The sequence below is a fragment of the Falco biarmicus genome, chromosome 9, assembly GCF_023638135.1.
Source record: "Falco biarmicus isolate bFalBia1 chromosome 9, bFalBia1.pri, whole genome shotgun sequence".
NCBI lineage: Eukaryota > Metazoa > Chordata > Aves > Falconiformes > Falconidae > Falco > Falco biarmicus.
In genome coordinates, this window is record NC_079296.1 from 33,246,681 (window position 1) to 33,256,744 (window position 10,064).

General features: G+C 44.6%; 1 protein-coding gene across 1 annotated transcript; it reads right to left on the reverse strand.

The window, feature by feature from the left end:
• Positions 1 to 309: 309 nt before the first annotated feature.
• On the reverse strand, positions 310 to 6,383 carry LOC130155105 (lipase member K-like). The gene is made up of 9 exons (XM_056352057.1): positions 6,279 to 6,383; positions 6,023 to 6,140; positions 4,568 to 4,667; positions 4,236 to 4,345; positions 3,942 to 4,078; positions 3,288 to 3,425; positions 3,098 to 3,169; positions 1,686 to 1,754; positions 310 to 543 (listed from the first exon to the last, which is right to left on the reverse strand). The coding sequence occupies exons 1-9, from the start codon at positions 6,381 to 6,383 to the stop codon at positions 310 to 312; spliced, it is 1,083 nt and encodes a 360-aa protein (XP_056208032.1).
• Between the last annotated feature and the right edge of the window lie 3,681 nt (positions 6,384 to 10,064).

The following is a 10,064-nucleotide window of genomic DNA, read 5'->3' on the forward strand; positions in this document are numbered from 1 at the left end:
TGAAGGGGGGAAAAAACCCACAAAAACAAACAAACAAACAAAAACAGAAAAAAAGAAAAGAAAAAAGAGAGAAAAAAAAGAGGGGAAAAAAAGGGGGGGAGAGCAGGGAGAAGAAAGGAAACAAAGTGCCAGTCAGGAGTAACATAAAGGCTCCTCTCCTCACCCTGTCACTGCTCTAGTTAAAAGCAGAACATTTTAATCAACTACATTCAGGCGGTCCAAATAACGACCAATTCCAAAATCATTCACAGACAGCACTAATTTTACAAGAGACAAGGGCAAGATACGTAACAAATCAAATCAGCAGCTTTATGGATGCCTCTTCATTATGTCGACAATTTCCTGGTACAAAACCTCAGTTGCATCAAGCCCCAGCAGGAAATCCAGGTGGTTCCACTGGGGAATCACCTTATGGTGGACCAGGTTCTTAACCAGGGGGAGCAGGAGGGCAACGTCCCGGGGATCAGCCAGGCAGTCCACGCCACCGCTCCATATGGCCGTCGGCACTTTCATGTTCTTCACGTCATAGCGTGGTGGACCCACCTGAAGAGACAGGAAACCAGGGTTCCACAAAGGAGAGAGACTGCTGCCATGCAATAAAATACACACTGTGCAAGAGCAATTGCTATTCTTTGGGAATTAAGGAAAAAAACCACCAACCTGGAAAGGCTTTCTTCCAGAAAGAAATCTTACTAAAAGATGCGGTGTAACTTTATGTGCTACAATTTAATGAGTAAATTTAAATTAATTAGTAAATTAGTTCTGCCCTGCTAGAAGTTCTGGTTCTGATACTACAGACTATTTGATAAACTTTGATAAGCAGGCAAAAATTTAGCTGCCCTGATCTAATGCTGGTGGATCATCCTGCTTCAAGCAGGAGGCTGGAGGTCAGACCTCTAGAGGTCCCTTCCAGCCAGCTCTGCTGTGGTTTGAGGTTACACTTCATGCAAGCACTAGCCTTTCCTTCAGCTTCTTAACAGCAGGAAAGTGTTCAGAAGCAAGTTCTTGAAAATAAGACACACGTGGAAGGCTGTTTTAGCTCAACACCATGAGGACTCGCCATCAGGTGATTTGTCAGCATTGTATCTTCTTACCTCCAGCATAACTATTCCAGTTAAGAAACATGTCACTTTCTGAACAACTTCATTTTTCTGGCTTGAGGAAGAAAGCAGCTTTTTTCCTGTGCCTCTGGTACTCTTCTTGCTATAGAACAAGAATTGCCTGAGCTCCCAAGGGATGCAGAGTTCACTGCTCACCATTCACCCTGGCAGTCTGGGTGGCAGAAGGGCTTAGCACCTTGCTTTCCATAATGGCTAGACAATTTACGATGAGCGTGCAGATTGCAGTTTTATAGGTTTCAGATAGTAACTGGTCACACAGTCATTATTGTTGCTTTTCTATGGCAGATTATGGATTCTTAACAAAAATGCTGGATAAGTGAAAAGCATCTAATACTTTATTCCATTCAGAAGGTATTTGTAAAATATTTAGAATAGATTATACTGTTACAGATTTAGAATAGAAAATACTGTTGTTCCAAGTGGAAGTCCTGCTGACTTGCTACTTGCATGCCCAGATTGTGAAGAGAGGACAATACATTTAGAAGAATTGCACCAGGCATGAATAGAAACAGAATGTGCAAGTAAAAAGGAAGACCACGACCTCGGCCATTTGAAGCAGCTTACCTGTCTATAGCGAAGACTGTTATACATGCTCCCACCATCATATGCTCTCAGTGCACCACTTTGAACTCCCTGCAGCAAATTCAGACATGCAATGGTCTACATGAAATCATAGCACTGTGGGGGGGGGGGGCATAATCAGTTTAAAAGATGAAACTGAAAAGTTTATAAAATAATACAATATTATAAATGGGATAAACAATAATATTATAAATAGGGTAAATGAACAGAGATTACTTTTATATGGGTTTTGGCTAACATCAGGATGGGAGGAAATTAAAATGGTCTAGAAAATGGGATTGTAACTCAAAATATTCCTTGTAGACTGAAGAAGTGGCCTGAAACGATGTGATCAAAGATGTGTTGGTTGGAAGGAGCCTCTGAACATCTCCCATCTAACTGGAGCAGGACTATCAGCAATACAAGGTCAGGGTGGCCATAGCTTGACCCTGCCAGGACTTGAGCCCCCCTAGGATGGAGACCCCCCACCTGTACAACCTGTCCCATGGCTGCTCTCCATTCCAAGGGAAGGATTCCTCACCTCCAACCTGATCCACCTGGGCTGTAATTTGTGCTTACTGCTCCTAGTTTTGGTCTTTGTCACCACTCATCAGATAAGCTGAAGTCCAGTAAAGAATCTCATAAAAAATTATACATAGAAAAGAAAAACTGTTGGACATACACAGAATGAGGACTAATGCTGCTGAGCCACAGCACTTCAGAAAATGGACTGTGTGTTCTTGCTACAAACCCCACAAAATTATTTTGGGGTGTCTAAGCCGGAGTGCCACACCAGGAAGAAGCTGTGCTCTGCATACAGCCTGAGGCACACACTTCAGAGAAGATGCATGAAATGGTGAGGGTCCAGCAGGGATCATGAAGAGGCCATTTGAATCCATGATCTACAAAGAAATGTGCAAACATCCAGATACCTTTAACCTAGGGCAGAGAGAACGAGGGCAGCATAGCACAATTTCGGTGTTGGAGGGGCTCTGGTAGCGACTGTTCTCCATGCCCACAACAGGAAGAAGGAGAAATAATCAGCTTAATTAATAACACATGTAATTGGATGCTGTCCAGGAGAATCTCTGCTACAATCTGACTGCTAACCGCACTCGGGCTGTGGGACAAGACTGGAACTAGTCTGAAATAAGACCCCTGAAATGTGCCTGCTGTTGATGCAGGGTCCTCAGCTCCAAATGTTTCTCTCTGCAGATCCACTCCTTTGGGGCCACTCTATTTGATGATGTACAGGCAGCTCAAGAAGCTGCTGAGCGTTTTATGAAGGGGTGAAAACAAAACCAACAAAGATACCACTGATGTGTTGCAGCAACCATCACAAGAGACTGACCACGAAGGACCATTAAAATGCTCCATACTCTCTTTTGCATGGGAAAGTAGCTGGGAAGGTTTACCTGCAACCAGTGGATTACATTTTGTACTGAAGTCCCTGCTGGGGAGTGTGCTGCGTACACATCTACTCGGCTCTAGAAGGAAACGAGAGCATTTCACAAGGGGTTTCACCTAGCTCCATAAAACAGGGCAGCCAAGACTTTGTCCTTCGGAAGGACACCGAGGGGCCTCTGCAGATTTATTGCTACGTACCATATTTACGTTACTCCAGTTAAATCCAAAGAGCATAGACAAGACGCTCTTGCAGGTCTTTGAGCAGGCACAGAATTTGGAAAGGACCAGCTCACCCAAGGCAGTGTGCGGTAGGAACTCTTTGGTGCCAAACATCTCCTGTAAAATTACAAATGTATTCATAAAATACAAAGACTGGTCATGCTTTTCCTCAAAGCACCACCACTTCATAGCTTCTACTGCACCTCCACACTGACGTATGGGGTTGCCCACAAGTGGACACTTCCCTGCACCTCGTTAAATGCTCCTGTTCTATGGTTTTTACATGCATGAACTCTTTACATTCATTGTACTCTTAGGATAAATGGTAGGGCTCATTTCACAGTCTCCACAATGGTTTTATTCCTCAATGTTCTGACACCTGCTGTGTGCACGCCTGCCCATACCACTAGTTCTCTTGGCTCTAATTCTGCCAGAATATTTTGGGAAGTAAACTGAGGACAGGACAGAAAGACTCTGGACTGAGTTGTGTGATTCCCTTCATTATATGAAAACAGATGGAACACGGAGTTCCTCTCTGCAAATGATTTGAAATAGGCTGTGTAGGTAATTTCCAATCTCTGTGAAAAACTACATTCATTTTGGCTACGCAAAATATAGTCTGGACCAACATACCTTAAGCCCATACTCAGAAAAGAATGCGAGCTTTTTAAATGGACTTTGAACAAATATAACTGTGGCCACAGGTGCTAAAGCAAAGTACATCTTGATTTTCTGAGCCAGCTGAGGCATAGTGGAAAAGGCTATAAAAGCTGAAAAAAAAAAACCCAAAGAAGAAAAAAAGTCTTACTCTTTCTAAACATTCATGAATACAGTTTGACTTCAGTAAGAACTAACTGTTTTACAAATCCCAAAGATAATGTAGACATCCTATACTGTCATCAAGATCACTCAAAAAGACCCACTTACCTATAGTGGTTCCTTGTGAATGACCAATATAATATAACTGCTTCTGTCCTGTTTTCTGTTCAATAAAATTTATAGTTGCTGGGAGGTCATATTTAGCCATTTCATCAAAGCTGCAGGAGGAAGAGTAGTCATCTTAATGAGAGGCATAGCATCTACATATGAACAACCATCACCAACAAACCGCAAAGCCAGTGGAGAGGGCAGGACAACCCTAAAAGCTTCTTCATCATACTGAGTGTGTTCTTGGGTAAGCACATGGGTTTTGAACTAGAGCAGCAGCATCTTTTGAGGACAAGTCAATTGTTTCCGAGATCTACAAACTACCCATTTACCTGAAAGCCCAGAATTCCTCCCATTTGGGAGACAGGACCAGATGTCGCTTGGACCAAGTGTTCCCTCTGCTGTTGCCTATCCAAACGTCATAGCCAGCATCTGCGAGAATGAAGCCCAGGCTGTTGTTGGCCAAATTGGTAACCCATATGCTGCCTTCTCCAAATAAACCGTGTTGCAGAAATGTGACAGGCCTTGGACCTGGAAGACAGGCATCGTGATGACTTTATTTTTTTTTTTTTAATGCTGTCTGTCATCATTTGAGATGTTTTATGGATTCTCTTTGTCGTTAATTATGGCAGCCAAAGTGTATGGAGGTTTGTGTCAGTGTCAGGTAGGTCCATTCCTTGATTTCGGTAGAACAGATTTGCTATGCAGCAGACACAGTGGGTGCACCATATCTCAGAGCCCTTTACCCTTTACCCAACACCCCTTCCCACCTCCTCTGCAGATGACTGATAATTAAAAAAATGAACACCTAGAGTTGAGGGACAGTATAAAAAAACCCCAAAGTCTTCCCATGCCCCTTATTTTCTCCAATCCCTGAAGAATCCTGGAAGGTCTTCCTCACCCCAGACATGTCCCAGCAAGATGTGCTTGTGTGTTCTTTGCTGGAGTGACAAATTTCACCAGGAGGCAGAATAATTTTTTTTCGTCTGGCCTACTGTTACTTTGGCCATGCTCTTGGGGCTAGGAGGGAAGGGTTTGAACACCTGGAGATGGGGAAGAGAATCAAACCCTTGTCTCCCACACCCTGTGGCAGGTCCCTCATTACTATCTTAAACATATACAATATGTAATGTGATATGACTATTTCAGAAACATCTCACAGCATTTGCTTTTTTCTGCAAGGACACTGTCCGTCAGGTATTTTCCAAGTCACAAGCAGAGCAGTACCTACGCTCTGGACCTCAGCAGGTTTTTGGCAGAGAGGCTTTGCTGATAGACTTAGCAGTACTTGGGCAGCTCTTCAGGAAAACATGGAGGTGCCTAGAGATGTGGTAGGATAAGATGCACCTTTTAATGGATCTAGAGCCTCCCAGTTGCCACACCTCACAGGACAAGAGGGTCCCCTGGAAGCTCCTCAAGGAGTACCGAGCTGGTCTGCTGACCCACCACATGGCTGCAGGACCACATTTTAGAAGCCAGGCTCCCAGAGAAAATCTAAGGTGTGCCTGAGGCACCAGCGGCTGGGATGGATGGGCTGCTTCTCATTGCTAGGACTGCAGCCTGCCAGGTATGTGGGGCATCACCCACACTCAGGTCTCCAGGAAGGGTGAGAAAACAGGACTGAAAGGGACCAGCCTTCCCTATAAGTTCTTACTGATTAAAACAGAGGCTACAGATACCAAGTCATGGAGAATCTTGAAAACCCTCTTGTACAAGCCTTGGTATCCCAGTCAGAAGACAACAGCATAAGGTGTGGGTTTCCTGTATGACACAGATACTGATTTTACCTTGGCTTCCAGCATTTTTTCTCCCATAAGGAATTCTGTTTAGCTGAAGGATATAGCCATCTTCTGTCAGCACATCATACTCCTCACTGGGGTATCCCCAGAAGGAGACCATTTCACTCTGCAAGAAGAAAAAGGCAAAGGATAATGCTTTCAAGACTCCATGATGCTTGTCTTCAAGGTAATCTGTAAATGTAGTATTTGATACCGGATGTTTCCCAGATACTTCCTGCCTCCACTCCAATGCCATCATACTTACAATGTTCATCCGTGCTTCTGGATTCTTAGAATATGGAAAATTAAAGAGGCATCGCCCAGATACCATCCCATGGACCACGTATGTCAAAGCTAGAGCCAGCCACATCCTCGCTTTGCCTGGAACAACACATCCACAGTGTCAGTGCCATCAGAAGCAGGGAGACTTGAACCAGATCCACACCTACAGGTTTTGATTTCATACCACTTAGATGCTCTCTTGATGTCCAGAGAGAAACACTGCTCGCTGATCAAAGCCCAGGAGACACAGCAGCACATGGGGAAGAACAACCTGTGCTTTCGCTGTAAGCTAACAATGGGTGATTTTCAGCAGCGAAAGGAGAGACGTGGGCAGGAAAACACTCCAGATAGGACTCAGACTTTGGTGCCCTAGATGACCACTTAAAGCATTATGCATGTACAGTGGCTCAGGAAACACACCTCAACTGGGATATTTTCAGGAGGTGGAACAGACTTTCAGGAATTCCAGTAAGAGGCAAGGCAGCAATACTTGGATTGCTCTACAGACCACGGAAATTCCAAGTGTGTTAAAATGTAACATCACATGTGTGATCTTTTTTTCTTATTTTTGTCTAATATATCTGCTTCTGTCTGAAAGACACCAGAAGACACCTTTGAACCCCAGTCTGTAGAGCATTTAGCTGCTGGAGCTTGAGGGCAACTTGGTGCTTTCTACAGGAACTTCAGGACTGCAAGGCAAGGCACGTCAAACAGAAAATCACTGAACATTTAATTATGCTTTTAAAAACAACCTATTACAGTACTGCGGGCTCCTATTTTGAATGGTAAATTCCAGTGTTCACCACATGGTCTCCTCAGCAGGCTGACAGCTGAGCAAACACTGTCTCCCACATCACCTTTAATAAATAGCTACCAGTCTCTTAACTCAGCAAGACACACAAGGCAGAGAAATGTGAAGTCCTCCACATGGGAGGAAAAAAACCTCTGTGCCACGGTACCAGGTGGGTAGGCTGGGTGCAAGGAAACACATCAGACAAAAAGCAGCTTGAGGAGGAGGTGGGAACTGCAGCTGACAATAAGATTACCAAGGCTGCACCCTGGCAGTGGTGAATGCTGCACTGGGCAGAGCTCAGGCACCAGGTCCAGGGAAGAGGCTATTGCCTCTGCTGGGCACTGGGGAGACCACAGCTGCATACTGTGACATCTAGGGGCTGCCCAGTACAAAACTTATGTAACCAACTAGAGTGAATCTCGTGCAGGGCTACTGCATTGGTGGGGTGGAAGCCAGTGAGGGAGCTGGGCTTGCTCAGCTGGAGACAAGGAGGCAAAGGGGGATCCAACAGCATCTTCCTGCCACCCAAAAGTGTCCCAGAGGCACCAGAGCCAGGTTCTGCTTGGAGTGGCACAGCAAGAGCCCCAGAGGCACCAGCGCAAGCTGCAGATCCCAGGCCAGATTTCTTTTAACAATACACAAAGGATGTAGAATATTACTTGTCATATCAGTTAAGACACAGTGCAAGCCACTTCTCCCTTATCTCTTCCCAGCTGCATTACAGGGAAGGGTATGCCTGAGAGACAGTGAGCTTTGTAACATTGCCCTGCTATTTGCATCACCTATTAACACAACTGTCCAAGTCTACCCAGGAGGCAGAGAGAGGATAACAGGTTGATTTTCATCAATCAGGTAAGAGCCAACACTACATTCACACCCTAAATAGAAATAAAATAAAGAAAAGAAAATCTCTAACCACTTTCCCTACTCCTTGATCATAGTGAAAAAGACAATCATTGATTACATTTAATTCAGGAAGGACACTTCTCTGAATTGCATTCTCTGAAGTGCAAATCTATGTGTGAATTGTATCACCTTGCTTGGGAGCAATGTATCTTCCAGCAGAGCTAGATGTCACTTAACGACACCGGGTTTAACACAGTTTAAAAAAAATACTTTGTGCACTGGAGAGAGCACCTGCCACAAGAGGTGGTGAAGGCAAATAGGAACAGCAGGAGGGTTTACACAAAGTTATTAGCAATAGGTCCATACACAGATACTGAAAGGATGGAGCAGTGTTGTTCCCTCCAACAACAGCTGTAGGTATTAGCAGCCACAAGGTGATGGGTCACCGGGCAGAGAAAACTGGGCCAGACCAACCCCTGGATCTGTCCCAGCAAATCAGATTTCAGACCCCTGTTCTCAGACAAACACAAGGAGTTGGATTTGAGTTGTTTTCCTTCAGTTGGAGCCATAAACACCATCCACATCCACACTTCTGAGACCCAGCTCTGCTGATGTTCTTCCCATGCTTACCTTTATAAAAGCAAAAGCTACCAGCCCAGCCGAGGGGTGGCACAGCTCCTGCAGAAGAAGACAGGGAGATGTCAGCCTCTTGGGTAGATGGACAGTATAGGGAAGTGATGCCCAGCGTGCAGAGGAGATTGAGACGGAGCACACGGCGGCAGCAGAGGGCTGATCGTCACCTTTCGCTGGTGCATAGCACTGCGCTCTTCATCTCTCTGAAGACAACCCTATTTGAACCGTCTGGAGGGTGGGGTAGCAAGAACAGAGAAGACTAAGTGTAAACACACTGAGATGTTAAACATATAAATCATTAGGCAATGCCATAGTTTAGAAAGTATGGTTGCTCAGAATTTGTTTGTGCAGGTTGGCTAAATACTGTTTAGGCAGAGTCAAATAACTATAGACGTTTAAAGGCGATTTCCATCTATGAAGTGATTTAACTGATAACTCTTAAGAAAGTTTCCAGCTTCATGCTTCAATGGCCATTTTATTTATTTATTACAAGAGAAATAATAAAGTTATTATGAGAGAAGATTGAAGTCTAAAATGGATTTCCAATAGCCGATCTTCTGTTTCAGAAATGATGATGTGCCAGACGGAGCTCTACAACCCCTTGTTATATGATACTAAATGTGTGCTGGAGATTAAATCCCAGGTAACAGTCTGAAAACACTTGTACTGGGTATGGCTGCGATGGAGTTAACTTTCTTCATAGCACAGGGATGTGACACAGCCGACTGGCCAAAGCAATACTCCATACCATACAATGTCACAGTCAGCAATAAAAAACGGGGAGGAGGGTATTGTCTGTTTTCCAAGGTGGCCATCACTTGGAGTCTGGCTGGGCACTGGTCTGCTCATGAGAGATGTTGAATGATTACCTTTGCATCACTTGTTTTTATTCACTTTCCCTCACTTACTAAACTGTCTTTCTCTTGACCCATTTTTCTCACTTTCGCTCTTCCTATTCCTTTCATCTGTCCCACTTGGAGGTGGGGGGTGGAGCGACCAAGCAGCTGTGTGGGTGCTTAGCTGTTGGCTGGGGTCAACCCACCACAACATCCTTGTTCTTCACACCCTTACAGGAAAGTACAAAGAGTGTCTAATCACCCTATCCTACATACACACTGCGGGCAGGGATAGTTACCCTTCTCCACCACCCATGCCAGGGCTGTGGCTGTCTTCTGCCCTGCCTTCCTGAACTGTTTTGCTTTGGATATCACAGAGCAGGCTCAATAGGGAAAGATGTCTTCTGGCTGTCAACCTGGAGTGGACCTGAAATGTGTCCAAGGCACGCACCTAGATTTGGCAATTGTCCCACTCTTTAAACATTGTCATAGTAGAATATTGGTTCATCATGTAGAGATTATTTGGAGGTTAAGAGTGTCTTCTTTTAGGGTACAGAAGCTACAATTCACTGAGAAAGATACTTGGATTTTCACCTTCTGAGGAAACATAATGTAAGTCTATACTCCAGGGACAGGGCAGGGCAACTCCAGTCATGCTCAT